Raw genomic sequence first — 24,533 nt, forward strand, 5'->3', positions numbered from 1 at the left:
TGAATAACATAACTTTAAATTAAACTCTAATGAGTTGTGCTTTGCATTCCTGGCTCAATGAAGATTTAATTGAACTCACAGTTAGCAGAACTCACCTAAACAGACCCCACACCACTGCCTTTTTCTTCATGGCAAGGTAAAAAAGCGCAGCATCTAAGGCATCATTGTTCCTCTGGAATGAAGCTTTTGCAACCTGTAGTAAGCAAAACCTACTATTATTACTGAAAATATAAAGGCTGCTTTTAGCTAAATAACATATGTTCTCTGTCAGGGAGGATGGTCTAGGTGACTGTATTATATGTACAAAGCAACAGTAATTTCTGTCAAAATGTTTTATTCATAAGCGACAGCTCTCGTTACACTATAAATGTTCTTAAGAGTCAGAAAAACAGCACTACTCTAGATATTAACCCCTCTCAATCACAGTGGGACATTACAAATGTGCAAATAAAAATCTTTTCTTTAAATGTGTTACACTAACTCATACTATTAGGTGAAATTCCTCTTGCAATCTATTATTTACATATATTTAAGCTAATACAAGTATTTCTTTAATGAACACTTTGGTTTTTGTATAGGACTCGGAGATGTAATTGCATTTGATTTGGAGTACTAGGACAGTTAAGTTTTTCTCCTGGATTCTTTCAGTATCCTGTAACTTTTTAAAATGTATTTTTATAACAGATGACTTGGAAATTTAGTGAACTAGCAAGTACTTCTTTTCCATAGACATTTCAGAGATTGCATTATTTGTTGTAATTCAAAGCAAAAGCTAGTAATTATTAAAATCCATCAAACTTCAAGTTACAAAAAAGCTGAAATTCTTATTAAAGTAAGGATTTAAATCTCATTGGTACCTATGGGAAACAGTTCTAGATATTATCTCAAAAATATATTGCATTTTATCCATTATTAGACCTCCCATAAGAAAACTCTGCAGGCAAATGAGATTTGGTGTTATTTTGGTTTTACATAATATAGGTGCGTATTTCCATAACATAGTAATTTTGTGACTCTTCAGAAGAGTAAAACCTGCATTTATTTGTAGTTCAGATCTTTTATGTTCTATAGTACTCCATTACAAAAAAATACAAAATTTGAAAAAAGACCCTTTATATAGTTTTTATTGACTAATATTTTTAGATATATTTATTTCTTAAATAAAACCCACTACTGAACTCAAAGCATAATTCCCTGTTTAACCTACAGATATATACTGTCTCGTATACCTGAAAACAAGATTCTTTTTAAAATAGAGTACTTAATATGATCTTTAACATACTGTAAAAAATGGGTGAGGGGGATAAATTAGGTGTTTCAGAAATGGCTTTTCCCTAGATCAATTGTATAGGAATTGTATTATATCTTACTATTGAATAAAAAAAATTGTAAGCCAGGACTGCCAACATCAGTTGGCATAGGAAAACTAGTTACAGAGTCTCCTGGCTGGGCTGGAGTACAAAGAAATCTGCTGTATACAAGTCACCGTGTGTATCTTAAGGCATATCTAACAGCACGTAACTATAATTTGTAAGCAATAAAAAGTACCTTCTCAATGCACCTTCGGAGTGTGTTGATATTCCTGACCCACCAACCAATACCCATAGCTCTTAATTCAGACCACTGTGGGTCTCCCTTCTGGATAGCAGGAATCATATTGATCAACTCCTCCTCAGCCTCAGAATGAAAAGCCCATGCAAAATGGCAAGTAGATAGGCCTAAACAATAACATAACAAAATTCAGAAGATTAAGACTTTTTAATGAGCAAATGGAATATGTCAGAGATGCAAAGTGGGATCCCCAAGAGTTAGGTAGGTCTGAGAAGGGACTGTTTCCCTCAACAGGAAGTAAGAGCTGCTAAAGGAATAGCTGAAATATCTTTTTGCTCACTAGGGATGACCTCTCTTCAGTGCTTCTTCCATTCTTTTCCAGTACCCCGTTCAAATATGTTTTAGAGTTATATGGTGAAAGACTGAAGGAAAAATACACTGTTATCTCCAAGGCCGACCCATTCTGGGCCAGAAACCTTTCTGTCTGCTGTTTAGGTGGTAACTGCTTTTTTTTTCCTGTATTTCACAACAGCATTTACTCAGATCAAGCAAGGGAAAAACCTGCTGTGATGAAAACAGTAAAATAATCTTTGAAGTAAGATAAAGACATGCTCTTGTAAAGCAATATCTTCATTCCTCCAGCAGAAACAATGAAATATATATATACAATCTGTATGTTATCTGGCTGGGGAACTTATTAATGCCTCAAACTGAACGGGGCAGAATCTGTCTTCTGTTCTAGAACTATACTTTTTTGCTATTCATGGTGCATGTACAGAAGCATATACTCAGCCTTTGCAAGATAAAAGCCTTAATGGAATAGATATCATCTAAAATTAATATGCAGATAATAGAAATATCATAATATTATAAATCAAACATAACCAGATCCTGTCAGCTCAAGTGGATCAAATGAAAGCAATACTTTGCTCTAAGAATTACCTTGGTGAAGCAGCTGAACTCGATACAGAGGTGGGAGTGATGTCAGAAGGCAGGTGTGCAAGCGCATAGCCAACAAATATCGTAAGCCACATTCATCTAAGGTATCTCTTCCTGTGAAATATAAAATACTGACTTGAACACGCACATGACTACAAGAAGCGTAATACAACCTATCATATGCAGTGTGTGAGGAATGTATGTTTCTAAACTTGCTGAGAACCTGAACTACAAGTTATTAATTATGTAAGAAACATAAGCAGAGATTTATATTTAAGTGTTTTCCTCTCTTATTGTATCTAATCTGAATAACTGATGCTAGCTTCCAGCTTTGCTGTCCCAAAATACCCAAGGACTAAGTTTACCTTTGCTGAGAACAAGAAGAATATTAATTCAATAATATGTCAATTACTAACCTGAGTAATTCTTATCTCTGTTCTCATCTAGTTCAGTGCTTGTCGTGGCCACAGTGTCTGCCAAAGCTACAAGGAACATCTGCTCCAGTCGAGTGAGGCCTGGCAGACTTGAGTGCATCAAGTGGCTTGAAAGGACACTAGCATGTTCTCGGCCAAAGTAAGTCGGACCATACTGTGACAGATTAATAACTTTGGATTTGCTCTCCCTCTTTTCAGGCTCAAAATCAATGAAGTCATCAGTTGTAACGGGCTGAATCTGGAACAGATCTGAGTACTGATCCTCTGTTTTTCTCTTAACATGATCTTCAGAGCCCTGAGGTATTTTAGAAGTTTCTTCAGAAACATAAGTGGCATCTTGATCTGCAGCAAGCAGCGCATACAGTGGCAGTGGGGGAATTGAGTCTATCTCTGTGTAGTCTCGAGTGCCATCTTTTCCAGCTGTGATGGTATCCTTAGCAGTACTACCACTTACACTAATGGTACGAGAAAGATGGCGTTTAGGACCAGTTCCTTCTCCAGCTTCTGTGTCTTTAACTACTGCAACTTCTCCTGCAATACATTTAACTAAATGCGACAGAATAGCTTTGGCTCGGCGAACTTTGCCCAGATCCATAAGTTCTAATAACTGGGTTGGATGATACTGGGGTAGAGTAGGTGAAAGAACATGAGCAGCTTCAAAAAGGCCACCATCCTGAATTACAGTTGGAGTGCCAAAAACATCATCCACAATACCTGCCCCATCAATTACACTGGTCGTCTTCGCTATCAAGCTTGTTTTGAGTGGATCTTGTGTTGTTGAGTCTTCAGTAGTAAAAATGTCACTTTCTCCATCACCAAACTTGACAGCGTGTTTCCACTGGGCATAAACATGCATTTCACAATCCATTCCCACTACCAGTATACCATCTCTCACCCAGGACAGAGAAACAGGCAGTGAAGGAGTGCCATCTACAGATGATACCAAATCAATTGATCTAAGCAACACCCACTTTGACTTTATACCTTGTTTTATGCTACCACCTAGTGGTAAAGTAATGACAGCTACTCCCTCCTTGCTGCTAGTTTGATCTGTTACAATTCCCGAAAGTCTTCCGTACATGAAGATGTTGGCACCAACTCCAACTGTCAATATATGTGAACCATCTTCTTTTGATACCCAGTCCAAATGCACCAAATGCTTGATACTGGGCACCAGGTATTTGTCTTTATTCAAAAAAGCATCTGATTTACTGTAAACAAATAAATTACTATCTACACTGACCCTTGAATCAAGTACACTTCCAACCTTAACTAAATCATCCAGATGAATTGTCTGTTCCAAAACCCATTCTGATCCTCCTGTAGACTCACATTCAAGTATACAAACATGCATGGAAAATTCTTTGGAAACAAAACCGTTATGCTGTATGGGTTGTTTGTATGCTACTGCAAGACGTCCTGTGTAAGAACAGCTAACGGCAACTGGCCTTCCTACTATGCTCACTGTACTGCTGTTGTCTTCTCCTTCATCATTCATTAAAGGCCATTTTCTCCAATGATATGTTTCCCTTTCTTCATTTTTGCTGTTTAGGTCTGTCTCTACAGTACATCTCCAGAACCGCACTCTGTTGTCTGAACATGATGTTACTATCAAATAAGGTGCAAGGCAGACTGGGTATATTGATGAAGAACTCAGGTGACCTGAAGTTAGAACAAACATATTTACTTTTAGTAATATAAAGTAGAATGCCTATAAGGCAGACACAACACTGTCTAACTACTGATAGAGAACTTTATAACCTGGTCTTATTTTCCTAATTTGGAGTTGGGTAAGGGCAATTGTATTAAGACTGATAACAGTCTCGCAGGTTGAACATTAATAATTATTTTCATTTCCGGTCACCATTCAAAGAAGATAAACTGGAACTGAACTAATTCAGAGAAGGGTTGTGAGAACAATGAGAGGAATACAAAGCCTTAATCAGATGAGATTAAGGAAGTTACGATTAGGTACATATAGCCTACCAAAATGAAACCTAAGAGGGAAGGGGAAAAAAAAAAAAAAGACAGGAGAGACATAGAAAGACAGACGAACAGAAAAAGGTGTGAGTTCATCAGGTAAAAAAAAGCACTATATACCCAACACATTAATGCTGGCAAATGAACAAGCAGATATAAATTGTTCATTAATAAATTAAGACTAGAAGTTAAGTTTCCAACTATTAGAGCTGTAAGTTTCAGCAACAGCTTTCCTATCGGGTTTTGATGCATTTATGAAAGGGTAACATGACATGGACATGATGATTTGAAAGAGCCTTTTTAGACCCCTGTTCCCTGTTATCACTAAATCAGAATGTGATAAGCTGAGGAAATACAATCCTATAAACTAGGAGGTAAATCAGTGGACCAACTGGATAGAAAAAAAAAAAAAAGTTAAATTTACCTGCTGAAGGAGTTGCTCTTATTACTTCTACACCAACAGGAAGATCCAGAGGTTGGCTATACACAAGTCTGGAGCTCAGAATGAGTTTACTAGCAGTCTGAAGATTAGCAATTGATGAAGATCGTGGAATGGGACTTATGCCAGGTGATATATCTGGAGAAGAATCCAGAGTCTTTTGCTCAGGTACACTAAGCTTATTCTCTGATGAAATAGCTTCGGTTGGTTTTGCTACATATAAAAAAAAAAATCGCCCACAGTGTTAAAATTGTTTGTAAGGACGGACAAGGCATGAATATCCTATAATCAGATTTATTTTTTTAGCAGTGCTTAAGTTAAACGGAAAATTATATGACATGTGCAGGCTGTGTTAGTTTTATTGCATGCTGTGACTATTTGTTTTAAGATATTCATAACATTCTGAAATACTGCTAGTTTAAAATAAAGAATCCAGTGCTTAAGTACATTACTCATCCTATCAACGAATTTTTATATTGCTATTGGTATAGAATGCAACCAATGTTTGTAAGGAATCTTACTGCTTCTGTTGCATTGATAAATTATTCTGAAGATTCCCAACTTTGAGGCTTTTGCTTGACAAAAATGACACAACTTGTTTTAAAAGAAACCACCAAGCTTTATTTTAAACAATAGGAAAGAACTGTCCATCTCTTACGAAAATTACACACTCTCACTCACCTAAACAGGCTTGCACAGATTTGAGATGAAGATGCCACATCTGAAGTACAGAGCAGCCATTGCTATCTTTTTCAATTACTACTAGGTAGAACTTTTCTGAAAAAGGTGGTGGACGATACCCTGTAATTTAAACATATTATTGCTATAATGAAGTTTACATTCAACATAAATAATTTTCAATAACAGAAGACTCTCCAAAAGTTATTGATACTAAAAGACCCGTTTTCCTCTTTGAAAGAAAATGCTTGATTATAAAACAAAATATTCAAACGTGGCTCCAGAAGAATTACAAAAATAAAGAGACTGACTTACAGACAACCTGAGCATTAGTGGCAAATCTAATTTATTAGATATATTTGCTTTCCCAGTCAGTTTGAACTATTTTGCTAGATTGTAAAGACTCCTTTCCACCTGCCTGCTTTCTTCATTTTTCTTTTAAAGTTCAAGTCTACTACCAAATTCTCTAGTTACTTTCTATTGTATTAACTTGGAAGTCAGATATATTCACCTTATCACCTGGAACGACATATTGATGCAGAAAATCCACTTCTGTTCTATTTTGTATGCATTTTTATATGTAATATAGAGCATTTTGAAAAATTGACTTTGTCATATGAGTTAAAGTGTTTCACTCTAAGCAAATTAGATTGCCTTTGTTTAATACTGTTACCACGTAAACAACAATTCATATGAGAAACAGGAAACAGCCATTTTACTGAATTCTACAGATTCTCATTAAAAAGGAAACTAGTATATGCCAGCTAGATTTCAGTATTCTTTAAGAACATTTGTCGTACCTACTTCATTCATGTAAGTTATTTTTATGCTATACCTTGTGATGGCTGGAAAAAAATCTCAGTTTCCTTCCCTTCCACATCTTCCTTATGTGGTTTGTATCCCAAAATGAAGTCTTCTTGAAAGACATGAAGCAACTGTGTGTTTGAGCCACACTGAAACATTAAGCAATAGTTATGCTTCCAGAACAGTATAGCAACATTGTACTAATGCAATTGTTTCTTTTGTGCAATCTAGCTACCGATGAGGATCACTTTATTTTATAATATTGAAAATTATTATAATGCGCCAGAAAAACTAAACATTTTCCTCTTATATTAAGAACAGCATATTCTAGAACCTATTGTTTGTACATTCAAATAATTTCACCGAGATCTACCATGCTAGACAAATTCTGTAATAACATTTTTGCTGCAGTTATTGATAGATTATTTAGTATCTGATTGTTTTTTATTTCTTTAGGTGTTGAATAAATGACAGTGGCAAAAACTCTTAGACTTTTATCCCTCATCAGTGGGAAGACATGTCTGTAGTGAATTGCTTGGGAAATCTAAAAAAGGGAATGATTTGTAGATTTTCCTTCTCTTGGATATCTCAACAGCTGTCCTTCCTGACAGCAACAGATTTCTTTGCAGTACCTCCACCTCTCTACAAAGGACGCTGCTGGCAGTGAAATCCTTTCCTGCAGGCAAGGAAAAATATGTACCTCCAAGACAGTGATGGCAAAGTTTTCACCTTGCAATACACCTTCTTTTTCCAGAGAAAAATGGAAAGAGACTATTCCCTGTACTCATCTATAAAAATTCTAGAAAAATATTTTGTAAATCTGAACTTAAAATTGATGATCCTATGTGATTAATAGTTAAAAGACATGGAAATTTATTGATAAATAGAGGAATACTTCTTTATATATGTCAAAAATATCCAGATGTCTAATTAAGAAATGGTAAAACACAGTTTTCACAGGCTGCTTCCTAACAGAAAACAGCACTGGAACCTATATGATCAAAATAACTGTGAGTAAGAACAAGCTGTAATAATACTACCTCCTCATTGTTTGAAATGTATAGCTGTATTAGTTAACAGATAAAAATCTGTCTTACAAGACAGGCAAAAAAATTGAAGCTGTACATGGCTATGATTCCTACATTTTGGAATAGCTAGATCTGTTTTTTAGGTTTGGGTTTTTTTTTTTAATGTTTTTCATCTTTTTGTTTGTTTGGGTTTGGGGGGATTGTTATTTTTTCCCTTTAAATTATGATGCTTTGTAAACTAGTCTTTAGTTAAGTTTTATTTTCATCAAGATTTATGCTTAGAAAATATTATTACATTCTAACAACAGGCTTTGAGCTCCTAGCAGCTAAAAGAAAGTTGTCTTGACTAAAACGTTCAAGGTATCTCAACATTCACAAAAATTCAAGGTAGTCATTATCACCTTAGAGAAATGTAATCTCTTTTACCTCTTTTCAACAGATTAGGTTACGTAATGGACAAAGCTAATTAACACCTTTATGTGATACCCTTAGAGTTAACCATTTATTTACTTTGTTAGTTATTGCATCGAGTTCAATAATGCATCCTGGTCGAGCAGTAGATTGTTGGCTCACAATGTTAAACACTTCCCCAATAAGTTTCTGAAACAGAGCAAAATGAGAAGAGTTAGTATATTTTTCCTTCAGGCGGAAGGAAATTGCAGTCATTTACAATAAAATGATGCTTTAATTTTCCTTGTTGGCATAAACCATAACAGACTTCTTCCTGTTGTCATTTTGGCACTTATGAATACTGCGTTTATCAAGACACTTGCACTGTTGTGAGTCTGTAGCTATTCATGGGGCTAGCACACAAGTTTTTATGGAAACCAAGTGTTGTTTATTTAAAGGTTTATCCTTCCATAACATAACTTAGTACCTGTGCCATGAGAAACTCAAATATACTGTTTCACTTTTGTTTAAAGCTTCAGGTTTTGTCACAACACGTAAAAAAATAAATCAGTACAGTTATATATAAACTGAATGCTCTATTGATTTTTGCTGCAATGTTCACAATCATTGCTCCTAGGACAGATTCCTCAGACTCATCTGAATACTGACAGGCTCTATCTTGCAGGATAGCTTATCAAATAATAGAAGAATGGAGGAAAAAAAAAGGAAAGATGTGCTGCTTTATACAATAACAGTGCAAGGTCAGGCTTTACTCTGCTTAAAGTCACAGTAATTAAAGATAAAGAATGAAAAAATTGCTTATTTCAGAAAAAATAAGAGCTAATATTACCCTTAGCAATAACCTGCCAATTCCCTCCTATCCCACCAGCTCTGCCCTTCCTCATGTATAGATGTAACTTAGATGGTTACACCTAAGTCTTGCTGTTCTATTTTCACCTTCCCACTTGCTCTTGACTCCCCTCTTTTGAGAAAACAAAGAAATCCTATTTTTCCTTTCCCCACCTGCTACAGGTTGGGGAAACTTGTCAGGGAAATTTTGTTTCAGTCCAGCCACTTTTAGTAGTAATAGCTGCATTTCTGTCTGCTAACGTTACAGACAGCTGCAAAACATGTAATTATGCAAGGTATAATGCATAAAATCCTGTACAGGGAATGGCACAAAAATTATACAGAACTAAGTGAAGACAAACCACTGGAGGGGAAAAAAAGTTACCTTAATTAGTTTTATTTTAATACTTTCAAACCATTGCTACATAAAACTTACAGATGATTCAGGGTCAGATAATTCGTCTAGAAGTTTTCGTGCATCTACAACAGCTTGATAAAGTCTCAGGTTTTTGCCATCAGATGCAACAAAGCAAGCACTAGCAGAGTTGCAGTATGTACCTGGTAGAAAACACAAAGATGTCATAGCTAAAGAAAAAAATTGGCAGTCAAATGGCATCAGGTAGCCTATTACAAGCCACTTCACAATATCTGAATATGTTTCTAACATAATTTTCATAAAGTACTGAAGCAAAAAACCTAAGTGTGTGCATTAAAACACCATTATTTGAACTTTGAAATAACTCCCTTTCTGCTCATTTATGTAACTGAAATTCCTCAGAAAAGCTGAATAATCTAAGCAGAATTCACATATGTTTACAAACATAGCTCACACATGCAAAAACCAGTATGTGGTACACCTAAGGGAATGCTGCCATTCCTTAAAGTGGTTATGTTCTCTTCACTGTCACCTCCAAGGAGGTGCTCGAAAGGGCTAACTCTAGCTTCCCTAGGTTCTCAGAGAATATTTAGAGCAGGAGTCTAAGAGTAACACACTGTTAAGAATGTCTTTTTTGCTTCTGTACAGGCTTGTATACAGCCTGTATAGAACAGGCTTGACACAAGGTTTTCTATTCTGATACATGTTTTCCTCTTACATTATAAGAGGGAAGCAGCTAGTTATTTGTGTTTAGAAGACTTTGTGGGATTCAGATAGCACAGAATGTTACTATGTGAGCAGAGAAAATGGATTTATTTTATTTTAAATCAAAGATATGTTATGCATTTATTAAGTATATTTAGGATTTTTCAGATTGCACAACATCTTTGACACCCATTTAATCATTACAAAGGTCAGACTGGCATTAGCATAATAAAATAACCTGGCATTATTAGTATAAAATTTAATGTTACATCCACAGCACAAATGACATTTTTAGTACTGTATACAAAGATGACAACTACTACAACACCATCTTTATGATAATTCAAAAATAAGTATCTGAGTGGCTGAATAGAGTAACGTAGAGACAATTTTCCTAACTGCAATAGAAAGCCCTAAAATTAAATACAAAAACTGAAGAATTGTCCTAGAGCATTACACATCAGATGTTGTACTCCCTAACCTCTTAAAAAGTATTCAGTTCTGTGAAGTTAATGTAGTCTTATTTCTTTAAAAATATTCTGTGTTCTAACTGGGCTTTTGTAAACCACTGACGGCCTGAAGAATTTGGTATTGTTTCAGGATCTTCTAAGCAGAGTTCTTAGCATGTTAAAAGATTTCAATACTTTAAATTTTGGCTGAAAATCTTTTCCAGTAATTCAGATGTTCAAGTTATCCAAACACTAGTTCTGTTCAACCCCCCTGTTCAACCTTGTTCAGCTGCCTCCTGCAGCTGTATGTGGCCAACAACCCAGATGCCCAAGTCATCAAAACATCTCCATTAATACTGTGTCGGTGCAGAGAACGCTCAGTGAAGCTGCCTGAAGCACTGAGGAAAGGGATCGTCTCGTTCTTTGTGAGAGTGATGGTTGCTTACCCGCACAAAGCTACTGAATGTCAGCTGATCCACAGTAACTAAACACACTCAGACCAGATGAAAAGTTTTGAAGTAGCTTAGCCTCAAATGAAATAAAAATGCTTAAATTGCGTAATACAAGGAAATTGATGAAAAGTTAATATAAATATACTCCAAATACAACAATAATTTATTTTAACAAATTAATTCTATGACTCACAGTGTTAACTCTCTATGGAAACATGCTAAGTATACTTACCAAGGCAATAGCTGGGAATAAGTGTTGGAAGCCAGGCTACATTAGAGAAAGCGGAGGTATGAAGAGAGTTAATTCGAGCCAATTCAGATACTCCTCCAGTGTACGACAAAGGTCCTATAGGGTCTACACGCCACAGAATCAGCTCACTATAGATTGCATTTGGGTCGTGGAACGTACGGGTTGCTGCATTTTTAAGTTGCTGCCTAGAAGTACCTTTCACATGTTTAACAGGATCCATTATTCTGTTTATCCTGTCAGAGTCCCAGGAACTGTCTGATTCAGGAGTTAATAGAGCATTATGATGAGAAGATGTTAGCAGCAATGGTAAAACAGAATGGCAAGCTAGATCATTGAGATGAAAACGGTGACCGCAGTACCTAAATTTATGTGATACAGTTAGCACAGTGGTGAAAGCTGATTTATCAGCAAAAGTAACTGCCCACTGATTGAGAGAGCCATCTATATGTTTGGAAATCATCATTACTATGGGAGAAATTATATTCACATTTGTGCTGTCCTGGGCAAAGCTTGGTCCTTTACTTGCTAGAGTCTTATCTGGAAAGTCCATTGTCTTCTGTTGTACAGCACTACTGTTATCTTTTATAAAGACAGGGCAAGCATACATCATAATATTTTTGCTAAGGGAACTGGCATCTCCTGATGGAAATGCAACAGGGATCCTAGAAGAAAATGAAACCTAAAAAAAAAAAAAAAGGAAAAAAATTAGAATATAACAACCCAGCTTAAGTCTGAGTAAATGTTAGCTGTTTCATAGAGAGTACTTAAAATTAAGTTCATACTGATGTTCAAGTAAAAAAGAAAGGACACAATGATTGTTGATTAAGATCATAAAGTAAACCAATTTCAAATATACAATACCTGAACTTGTCGAAAGATGCCTGGAGTGTATTCATCTAAATATTTCACATGCCATACCAAAAAGGTACCATCAATAGGATGGATAGTAAAAAGCATATCTGGATTTCTGTTCCATTCAGTTAGGAGCAACTCAATTTTCCGATCTAACAAAACTGTTGGAAGAGGCATACGTGGGCCTGCTAGTAGAGATGTTTTGGGGCTTCCCTCTCTCTCTCCATCTTCATGTTCTGAAGAGCCTGTACCAGTCCCTGTCTCTGATTCTCTATCTGTAGACAAGTCTGCAACAGAAATGTGCCTTTTTACCCATTGCAAAGATTTCCCTATCAGTTTCTATTCAAAACAACACAATATTTTTTGATCTGCTAATAGTACTATCTGATAAGAACATTCATGCACATTGAGGGTAGAAACATCTTTGGTCTGTCTGTACAAAAATATAAGGCTCTGGCCTTTGACTACTGCTCCTAACTATGCAATACAAGTAATAATAAATATAACTGTAAAAATCCAGATAATTAGAGTAATGCCTTGCCTAAGATTATTCTGGTCAACTATATAAAACAACACATTTTATATGAATGCTGGTTCCAAATTATTATTTTTTTTTTTGTGTTTTTTTTGTATTTAGAAGGTAATAATGAAATATATGGTATGTGATCATTGATGAAAGTAGTATGTATTGCATGTTCAGTAAGAATTATCACCCAAGTAGTGCATTAGTAATCTAGATTTTAAGAACCTAAGCATTATAAATGACACAATGTATTATCAGTTTACTGTCACTAATTGGTCTTACTGGTTTCTGTAGACAGATTTTCATTTTTACACATTCTTACTGGCCAAGTGACCCTTCCACAGCAATGTAAAGTATTTCTGGCAGGATATGTTTTCCATCATTAATTTCAAAATATGTCTCTCCGTTCCTTTGTGAACAGCTACAGTTGGGATCATTGGGTGATCTAAGGTTTAAGATGTAAATCTTACCAGTACTGGAAACAGTGCAGTTGCATTAAAATGGAGCTATGTCCAACCCCTCCTAAAGCTTGCCATAAATATGTATGTCATTACTGACAATCAGATTGTAAGGTAAATAGAGAGCAGGTCTCAGTCATAATTTCATAGCTCAGTGGAATATATCCAAAATAGAAATGAAAGACAAAAGCTACCTTTCTTTTTCACTACGTGTATCACTATTGCCTTCCAACAGAGGGTACATCATTGAATTTTTCATGCCTACAATTACAGGAGCCAAAATTTCACCTGTAAATGTCTATTCATTTTAGATTACTGATAAAATGTTAGCACTTATAATTCTTGTGCTAAATGATTGCATTAATTATTGCATTAATGTGCTTCAAAATAATTTTTGTGCTACATATCTCAATATTACTAACCATGATCTAATTTCATATGTAAACCTCTCTCTTTTTCTTCCATTTCTTCTTCCTCTTCAACTTCAACATCAAAATCTTGTTCTAGTTGGTGTTCAGACATTTTTCTTAGATGCTGCATAAATACTTCAATAGACGATGTAAAATTAAATTCTTTATTATTCAACCAGTGAACAACGAAGCCTCCATTTCCTTCATCTATATTAAAAGCTGTTCCAGCCAAGACTGATGGAATATCTGTGGACGTTTTTAAACAAATAAAAAAGCTATACGTTAAACTGCTCATTTTTTTTTACGTATATATATGCACACACACACACACAGATTTCTTAAGACATTTAACTTCAGGTAGAACATAATTTGTGCCTATAGATTAGAAAAGGTAAGATGCAGAATAAGTTTCTACATGCAATTGTAATAAAAAAGATATTTTAATATCAATAAATTTACATGAAAATTGATTATTATGTGAATGGTAAATGATACTCAACAGTTCTAATTGCTTAGTTTCATATGTTGCAGTGTTGTCACTTCATGTACAGATTTTAGGTAAAGCACATGATTGCTCTTTAATCTTTTCCTTGTTTAAAATATTCTGCATTATTCTATAAAAAGCAGCTTGCCAAAAAATCTGGTAAAGCTTTTTTTCATTCACTGTATGTTCTGTAGGATATATATACACAATTGCCTCCCAAAACCCAACAATCAAATGCCAAGCAGACTTGAAATTTAGGTTTCTCTTGTTTTCTGATGTGCAAAGATGAATGTAATTAGCTTTTAAAAATGCTGAAGGTATTCAGAATAAATTCAGCCTCATTTGTCTTACAAAACTCTATGCCAAGTAACAGACTTGTGAAAAAACAGTCTTCCTACAAATTTCCCCGTATTCAATTAGGCAAAGCAAAGAACATGCATCTCAGCCTCCTTTATTTTTTTTCTTTTTTTTTGTGCAAATATATTATTACAGTTTAATAAAAGGTTGTATTTCACCTGTATTAGGGTTGATGCTTGCTGCTATATGGAAGTGACCAAGTGCATTTGCGTGATGTGAAATGTGACGCTGAACTTCGTGAGTACCCTGTTGATCTGGCAATACATCTGTGTGGGTAACAAGAACTGAAGATCTCCTCTGTCCTTTTCTCATATTTTTCAAATGGTGAATTGTCTGGTATAGTTATAAACAATAAATTAAGAAATACTAAAAAACTGTTAGGTAGAAATTCACACTTCTATAAAGCCTAAAGCTTTTTAACTTCCTTCTACCTAGGAAGGGAAGACTAATTTCAAAAGGATTATTTTAAATATATTTCAACAGAGATTAGTAACACTTATGTACATCAGTTCTGGCCAAAGGCAAAGCTCTTCTAACAGTCTTCTGACAGTTGCTTTAATATCTGCTCCAACAACAACACAAAAATACACACTATTTTGTGTAACATTCATAAACAAGATTACGACAGTCTAAAAGCAGTAACCTTTGCAATATAATTTTATAATGAATTATTTTTGTGTAACTGAAAATTACCGAGAGCACAACTGATTCAACAGCCCAAAGCATACTTAGTTCCACTCTCCCTGTTTGTTGATAGTCATGATATGTAAGAAGTAAAAATTTGGTCTGATTGTAATAGTCTACAAATGAGTGGTGGGGGTGGTTGTTTTGTTTTGTTTTGTTTTTATATTGATAGGTTTCCTCTTACTGTAAATATAAGAGACTTGATATGACTGCCACTGAAATTTAGAGCCCCATAATACCACCTTTCGAAAATGCAATTATCAAATCAGGTAACTAAAAATTAAGAGTTTATTTACTGTTTCCACTGTTTTTATAATTACAGACTTTCACACCCAATCAGAATGAAACCATCACTTACTATTCCATATTAAACATTGTCTCTTCCCAGCACTATTAGTTAGCTATAGAAAAAGTAGATTGAGTTTTAAGAACGTGGAGCTTGGGTACAGAGTTGCAAAGTCTCTGACTTCTTCAGTGTTTAGTAATAATCTTCAAAAACTGAGATGAAATAATTCAGACTATTCTGTTATGCTTACAAGAACTAGATAATACACATTCTTAGAGTTCTACATCCTTTAAATATCTAAGTTTTAAGAATCTTGAAATAAAAATTGGACAAAATAAGTATTTACTTGTACCTCTAGTGCATGCTGTATTTTATCCTTTTGCTTTCCAGATTGAGAGACAGTGCTGCTAATGCTGGAAGTGCTAGTTTCACAGATCTGCTCACCGAGAAGCGTATCTTCTGGTAACAGCGTTTCTGCCCACAGCCGACAGATGCCATCAAGACATGATGTGAGTAACACATTACAGACCAAACCCCTAAGGACAGACATATCAAGGTTACTACCCAATGTAATTAAATTAGCTATATGGACACAGCTGAAATTAGGGGAGTATACAAGTATTATTAGTTATTGTTTCACCCAAATTTGTGCCTCTCCCCTAACTAAAGGTTTTATATCAGTAATGATTTTTGGCATGCTGATAAACCCATAGATTATTTGCAAAAGTGCATGTGAAAATGGAATTGTTATTATTTGATAAACACGACAATTATTATAAAACTGCAGTTATGAAACTGCCTAAACTATGTGACTTGCTGGACTATGTGAAGAATGCACAGGTTTTACTAAATAATGAAAAGTGAAATTGAACAACTAATTAAATACCAGTATATACAACAAGGTGCACAAAACAGCTTACTAAATGCTAATCATTTAAACAAATATTTTATTTCCAATGTCATAGCACCATTTGGTGAAGACAAAGCCTTCCATCCATGCTTCTTGGCATAACTTGAGAAGGCTTTGAAGTTTAGACCATATTTTAGAATAAACCTCACCTGTTAACATGACTATGTACTAGGTAATACTGAAGCTTATGGGAAGATGTCGGTATGTTTTATTTCTTGAAAGTATAAGTAGAGAAATCTAATCACATTCTTGATGGCCAAACTTTAAGCAGAGTGTTAAAAAATACTTGTTCAAAGGCTTTCTTGTTTTTTTTGAGAAAAGAAAACTTTCAAACCTGGGCATGTACTTGCTAATGTTACGCCATGAAAATCCTGTCACTGCTCGAGGATGAGCCAAATAAACAAATGAGAAGTGGACAACCCCTGAGCATTTTTTCTTTTCGTCGTTCTCTTGGGGCAAAAGAGAGGACTTCCAACCGGTCATAGGATACCAAACCTTTAAGAGGCAGTCATCCTAAGTAAAGTGATAAAAAAACATGGGGTTAGCTAGCTATAATTTAAATTGTCACAAAAAGAAAATTCCAAATAATGAGGAAACTGCTGTTCTAGTATCTTTCATGAAAACTTGATCAGTGGCCCAGAACTATTTGCAGTTTTTCAGACAACCCATTTCTGAGACCACTTATTTAATTGATGGTCATCCTGGAACGAGTTACAGGACTGAAGAAATATTCTGCTGGCAACACTGCACTCCCATAAGGAATTTTTCTCTATGCGTTTTCTGTATAGCACGTGTGCATGCTTAAATCCCACGTCCATTTCCCTGCACAGACAGAAGCCAGAAATAGGCTGCCAGTCGCACTACAATATTGAGCTCATTAACAGTCAGATTCTCCACTGAGCCAGTTCATGCTGTAAGTCCCCGTTGGTTCCCAGGCACAGGAAGCCTGACTTCCCTGGAAAGCACTGTACCTGCTGAGCATGGGCATACAATAGAAGAGCAGATGCATATTGCAACCTTCCCCTCCACCAGCACAATCTATGTTACCTTTCTGGTTTGAATGATTGGGCACCACTGATGTAATTAATTGAAACAAAACTGAAATGCTGACACAGCAATACTACAAACGCTAGTAAGTGAGACTGGAGTATGACTATACTGATGTGAGCTAAGGACAACATTACTAGTTTGACAACAGTGCATTGTACACAGCTGGATGCCACATTTCAGGCATCATCCAAGATTTCAGGACTTGCTGCTGGAGTGGAGATACAGAATAAAGAAAATAAATGAATAAATTACAAACCTCTGAGAGTGTAGATAAAAGATAGTATTTCCTGACAAGCATCAAAAAGTACAGTATCTGACCACAGATTCTGCAAGAAGGAAGTCTGACAGGCAGCCCTGTTAAGAATTATGATCAAAGCTGTGTATCTCATGAAACAACTAATATAGAGCTGTCCTACAGACAAAAAATGACTTCTGGAACCATCTGCCTCATCTACTTAGTCAAATTCTTAGCTATATAAAAGCGTATTCACGGGAAATAGAAATATGGAATGATGCAAATCTTGTGATAATTTTCTAACCACAGTGATTCTAAATGTCATATTTATTAATGTGTTATAAGTACATTTTTAGTCATAAAACAATGCAGCTCATGATTCGGTTGTCCTCTTTAGTAAGTGTAAGAAAACAAAGGTTCCTAAATTCCATCTCATTGTTCAACCAATGTTAAGTGCAAGCAATAAATACTTACCTATCCAGACTTGAAAACCAAAGGGAATCACTCAAATGAGATGGATGATATTAAAGAGAATTATTAATTAAAAACATAGCTTGAATAGCAATTTGACAAAAAAATATGCCAAACTGAAACAGAAGTTAAGAACTGATAATTGAACCCAGAATTCACTAAATAGAAAATCTTTTATGATTTATCCACTGAGGTATGCATATTATACCAGTTTAAATGTGCGTTCTATCATAATGATCTAATATTTATCCTCATTATTTCCAACAGAAGTAGAAAAATATGTTTATGCATATCTGAAAGTTCATCTAAGTATACTTTATCTTATATATATATATGTATACATATATACAGGTCTGTATCACTGTCACTGTATTTCCAGGTTGATTCTCGAGTATTCAGTAAGAGTACACAGCTAAATCAAATTTCTTGTTGCTGAAATTCATGGAATTACACGAAAATACAGCATTACACATGAGATGATAATTTAACTTAGCTCAGACTACAACAGAGTGTATAGTCCAGGACTGTTCTATATTACTTATTTGCTTTTGTCAAAAAAATGCAAAACATTGCAAACACTTATTTAATTACTCTTTTTTTGTCCTTACCTTCCCAGCTGTTGCAAAGTATTCACCATCAGGAGACCATGCCATCAAATGTACTGATACTGCAGTCCTAAAGAACACAAGAGTAAAGTTTTAAGTTGTAAGTAAAGTCTATTTATTCTATAGTATTATTTCATATGTATTCAGTTGATTATTACTGCTCGTTATTTAAATGAAATATATTAGTATTTTATAGTTGTTGCTTTAAGCATTCTTTAGAAATACAGAAGCATAAAAAGTATTTGCTACAATGAAACAAAATATTTAGTATTTTCACAATTCTATAGAAAAACAGCCCATAAAAAAAAATTGTTTTAAATATGGCAAGCCTAGGCTAGATCCAATGAGACCACAGAAGTGAAGTTTGTCCCACCTGCTCCTCTACTCCCAAGTGAAGCTACGACAAATAGTAGGAAGAAACAAAAGTGAAGAACTTTTAGAAAATCTGCGATACTATTTGTCTGTGACTACAGCTTATGGGTCAGCTGTCTGAAAGAGGAAATTAGCTTATATAGTGCTTTGTGGGCACAAAATCTAAAATGGCTTCAAAAAAGTCAAGAGAAAACAGGTTCATAGGCAGCTGCTTCCCAAGTCTGCATATATATATATAGAAATGGCTGATCATGAAACACTTCTGTAACATGGATCTCAAATAGAACTGGGTACAAAGAGTTTCAGGACCCTACTCCTAAGATTCAGGAAGCAGCTCTCATCTCTCATCTGTATCAGTGTAGCATATCTGCCTGCTACTGCTCCTCTGTTCGGTCTCATCCAATACCTCAGCACTGCTTTCAAAGATGAGAAAACAGGCACAATTTTGACACCTTGCCAGTGCTACCGTTTGGGTAAGCCTTTGACTAGGTTATCTGGTGATGGGTCACTTGAAAAAGTGAGGAATTTTGGAATAACTTACATTTTTTGAATTTTATGGTATTTTAAGCTGATTTAAAAGCACATTTTAAAATATGGCTTTGGAGAAAAGATAGGGTTGATATATGAGGTGGCATTACAATTTGTCTTAAAATAAAAATTATCTCACTCACTTGCACTGCCAGACACATTTCCAGTCATTTAGAACTGGGAGAACTTTATCATCTTTGATCTGATTGTCAGGATCATCTTCTTCTTCTTCTAGAATGTCACTAGATGGAGGGGCCCACAATTGCAAAAAGTCAGTTGCTGTCAGCAGCCTGTTACCTGAAAGTGAGTAATATCGAAGCTGTGAAATCAAGACAATGCATGTATATTGAAAGATTAAGCTTGTCATCATATTTTGTTGAGAATTATTCAAAACAGGTTGAAAACTCAACTTTATAAAGCCCACTTTAAATATGATAGGGTATTCAACCATACTATACAGCTGTTTTTATTAAAACATTTTGAATTTACATTACCTTTTAAGAAAGAACATCAAGGTTTTTTTGGTGGCTTCAGATGATAAATCATATTTAATAATAAATGTTGCAGATGCTAAATAGCCATTCACATCTCAAATAAATACACGCTGTTAAACATCTTATAAATAACTGTGTCTGGGTACATTGCTGACTTAAATTGTGATAAAATTCTATTTAAATGATTATTAGTGGTAATTTGAGTCAGTTAGCAACTTAATACTGTGACTCCCAAACTAAGGTCTTGCATAAGAGACTCAAACACCTGGCACAGCATCTTCACAAATGCTAACTGTAGCCTCACATTTTATGCAATACTGCCTGAGAACAGATAACCTAAAATTTCCATATTCATGCTTCTCACTTTATGACAATAAAAATAATTTGTGTTCAAGTTCTCCTAACTACAAATATTGAACAAATACTTTGCAAACTTCACATTACCTTGAGGATCCCATGCCAGGTTGTAAGTCATAGAACTGAGGAAGAATTGCCCCGTTTTAAGCCACTGACACTTCAGTTGCTGTAGTTTAAAAATAGGAAAGGATTAATCCTCACATCAACAGCAAAATACAAAGGTATCAGTATTTCTTTCTTCCTCTATGAAATTGCTATTAAGCCTATTGCAGAAACATTCAGGACCCAGTGGCAGATTGCTGAATGTAGTTTTAATAATTTCTTTAATTGTTTTATAAAAATTAAATTCATCACAGAGTGCCCTGCAAACCAGATCTGGACCTGTCACACATACAGATGTATCTGTAGATTACTTTAAACTAGTTAGGTCATACATTTATAACAACATAAGGGATGGCAGTATAGATGCAACAAAGACTGTGAAACCTGCTTGAGAACATACTTAATGCTTGAGTACTTGACCATGGCTGTGCTGTTAAAACAAACCTGAGTACATGTATACAAGTCTAAGTCATATTTCTGTAGCACAGATCTGATGATCTCCTCAAGTTAAAATACTAACTTGTCATCATGTCATTCTACTATGAGATTCAAGAACAAGATGATATTGTGAATGTAGGAGTGCAGTCCCCAGTTTGATTCATGCAGTGGAAGATTCTACCCATCCAGTTTTATTATGGATGGTGGAAAACATTTATCCATTAGTCTTTTGTGTGCCAATGTAATATAATAATAAAAACTGGCAGACAGACTTTTGCCTCTTCTAATAGCCTAAACCGAGTTACAATCATGAAATACATACTTACAGAATTTCTTTTATGAGAATTTATACCAAGTGGTTCAAAAATGCAAACAGCATTTCCATATGATGCTGCAATCTGGAAAAAAAAAATTGAAGACTCAAAATGTAAGGTTAGGAGATAAGTGTAACCACTCCTTAGTATTCCAAAATAGCTAAAAAGAATTTCCAGTACCTCTTCTATGTGCTGCTGTTCAAGAAAAGTGAAATTAATACAAATGTCATTAATTGTTATATGCATGCTTTCTTAAGAAAGCTGAGAAATACATAGTTCTGAACAAGCCCATCTTTAAGATTTTAACTCTAAGTAGGGAAGACATCTTGTTCAGTAGGATAAACACTGCCAATCAGATCTAACATATTCTTCTATGGTAACTACTGTTAATGAATAAGGGAAAGCTGATGCCTTCATTACTTCTGCTCATGTTCTGCCTACTTCACAGCTAACTAATAAATTAATTATTAGTGTCTGGGTCTCAGTGTGTTCCCAGATTCCATTTTGTACCATTAAATAATAATTACGAGAAACAGGAGAAAATATAATTCTATTTTGTATAGTTAAATACATTTTGAGAGGAGACAAATGGCAAATGGAAAAACTGAAGTACTTATACCACTGAACCCCTCAATTTCCTTCACCCACTTATTTCACAGAAACCTCCACACACAAAATGGTCTTTATTAGGAATTTATCTGGTCATGTTCCTAATACTCATATGCTTACGACTACTCTTGACTACCTTTAAAATTCCTTTTTCTTCCTTAAAGGATTTTTAAAAGAAAAACTGTTTAAGTTCTTCCCATTCAGGATCTGGCTTCCTCAAAACAGAAACGTTGTAAAACTTTCACAACATTTATTATGAAATCTTATTTCCTCTTCAGGGGGAGGGGAGTGAGAGGGAAGGTTGCAAGAGCACACTCCTAAAGAAAAGAATAGACCGTGAGTTCAGAGTCCTGAATGCAGAACCCCCAGGGGTTCATGGTGATCTTGCAGGGGCCACCTGTGCAGCTGGAATCTCTCTTCCAGTCCTGCTGGGACTGCACTGCTGCAGTGCAGGGGCCTCGCCAGCTAAACCTGCCTGAATCCTAACTAGGGCTTTCTCAATACTGCAACCAATTTTTAACTGGCTAGTATTAGTAGGTAGTGACAACTGACAAACAAAATTTGCTTAGTGCACTACCATAACTCAAAGAAAGCAGTTTTTTTTTTTCTCAGCAATCTAAACTGTCTCTTTAGCACTGTTTAGGGATTAAAAATAAAACCATATGGCCAGTCAAGGCGCCACGCAGTTATGACGGCTCACACTGTAGCACTTCTAAACACATTAAACATCCCTAAGCTTTTCTGAAAAGTAAAGTATTTCTGATTTATTACTTTGCAGGATACAAACATACACACATATGTGCGTGTATATATATATGTATACGTGAATAATTTATCCATGTCTTTAGCTAGATGAAAGTATACAATAATGGAAACAATAACAATAATTTTAGTACCATTCCAGTTCTGATATTGTACTGTAACTAATACATATTTTCATGTTTTGTGAGACCTGTTATTGCAGGTCCTGGAAAGGAATAAAACCCATTTTTACAAGGTGGCTCCTGCTTCCCCCTCCCTCTCCCCCTTAATTTAATAGTAATTTATTTTTTAAAGACAATTCTCTGAGTAACACAAGAGGTGTTACTCAGAAAGTTACAGATCAGTAAAAACTGATCTTTGTCGTGAAATTAACTCATTAATACCATTAATGTATTATGCTGCTGTTTAATTATTTCATTTAGAGTATTCCTATTTTTTTAAAGTCTATACAAATTTAGTAAAATCCTTACCCTGCCTTGTCGTTGGGAGCACTCCACACAACTGACCTGGATGTTTCCATGTTTAGCACCGGGAATAATTTGCACACATTCAAAGTCATTTGCCAGAATAACAATGTCACAACCAGAGCCATATGCCTGAAATATTTTTGAAAAGAAACACAATTAAAGTGTTATTTAAAAAACTAACTGAATACTTATCAACACCTTATGATTTTGAGAGAGCTGTGAAAAATCTCCATTGAAACAAAAAGTTACTATGTAGCAATTTATCCCTGATCAATTCAGGAGCACCAGCAGAATAAAGAACAAGTAGAAACAAAGTAGCAAAGGCGACTTTAAATCTCCCAGGGTTTAGAGCATGGCAAACAAACAGTAAAAAAAACCCAAACAAACAACAAACCCCAAACTTATTCTAGGACTTAAGCTCTGTGTGTACTTTCACTACCATTTGTTTTGTGGAATTTTTTTAGGTTTTAGTTGTTTTTTTCCTCCCCTCCAATTCTTGTTGCCTCTTAGAGCAAGGCAGCGAAGAGTTTACTATTCAGGTGCACTTATTGAACTTGCATATAAATTTCTTAAACATGTGTGCGTTGTGCCCTCCCCTCCCCTTTTTTAAAAGGATATTATGTGATTATTTTCTATAAGAATCTATGGGCTTTTCTGAGTTTTAAGAAATGCACATTACTATAAGACTGTAAAACAACAAATATGTGTCTTGGATATATTGTATCTTGTGCAATACACACTACAGTCCAAATAACTTGTGTAAGAATAAGTTACAGATCAATGATAGCTTGCAGCACTTTTTATTGGCAGGATAAATATATACCTGTCTGCCAACCTTTTACCTGTCCTAGTGTGCCAGAATATTCTAAAAAGTTTAATCACTCCAGATAATCTGTTCTACTGAACTCGCACATTCAGGCACAGAAATCCCTACCTAGCATCAATCTACCAATAAGCATTTTTAAAGTAAACAGTTACAGCTAGAAATCTCTTTCCTTAAAGTAAGTTTTCCACTGATTCCAACACAGTAAGCAGAAATTTTACAACAGCTGAATTAAGCAGAGAGTGCAAGTCCTCAACAGTTTGTCATTTTAACTTGTCATTTTAACATTTTAACATTACTTTGTCATTTTAACTTGTCCCCTGCTTCTTTCACAATAATTTCCAAATTACTGAGCCTAGCCCTCTCCTTTGAGGTCAATCAGTTTAAAGGCTACCTGTATTATTTTTGAGAAGTGTATGAGAAGTTGTGAGTATTTCTATAGATTTATAGGATCAATGCCCATTGATGGGCAGACTAAGATAATGGTGCAAGATAACGGTGCAAGATAACCACTGGAACTAGAATGGACAATTTAGGTCTCATGACCTTCTATGTCTACTTCTGATCCTCCTGAGAAGGAGCAACAAGTGAGAAAGTCTGAAGAAAAAGGCTTAACTT

General features: G+C 35.1%; 1 protein-coding gene across 1 annotated transcript in view; it reads right to left on the minus strand.

Moving 5' to 3' along the window:
- Positions 1-24,533, minus strand: part of DMXL2 (Dmx like 2) — a 54,535-nt gene that overhangs the window by 22,291 nt on the left and 7,711 nt on the right. Inside the window, 20 exon segments of the mRNA XM_068410750.1 lie at positions 96-193; positions 1,549-1,718; positions 2,494-2,604; positions 2,907-4,586; positions 5,329-5,556; positions 6,025-6,144; positions 6,857-6,974; positions 8,364-8,453; positions 9,529-9,650; positions 11,307-12,003; positions 12,186-12,463; positions 13,580-13,813; positions 14,567-14,741; positions 15,731-15,914; positions 16,623-16,801; positions 18,653-18,719; positions 19,693-19,846; positions 20,488-20,566; positions 21,267-21,338; positions 23,096-23,221. Of these exon segments, the coding sequence (XP_068266851.1) occupies positions 96-193; positions 1,549-1,718; positions 2,494-2,604; positions 2,907-4,586; positions 5,329-5,556; positions 6,025-6,144; positions 6,857-6,974; positions 8,364-8,453; positions 9,529-9,650; positions 11,307-12,003; positions 12,186-12,463; positions 13,580-13,813; positions 14,567-14,741; positions 15,731-15,914; positions 16,623-16,801; positions 18,653-18,719; positions 19,693-19,846; positions 20,488-20,566; positions 21,267-21,338; positions 23,096-23,221 (4,982 nt within the window).

The sequence above is a fragment of the Nyctibius grandis genome, chromosome 11 (assembly GCF_013368605.1).
Source record: "Nyctibius grandis isolate bNycGra1 chromosome 11, bNycGra1.pri, whole genome shotgun sequence".
Taxonomy (NCBI): domain Eukaryota; kingdom Metazoa; phylum Chordata; class Aves; order Nyctibiiformes; family Nyctibiidae; genus Nyctibius; species Nyctibius grandis.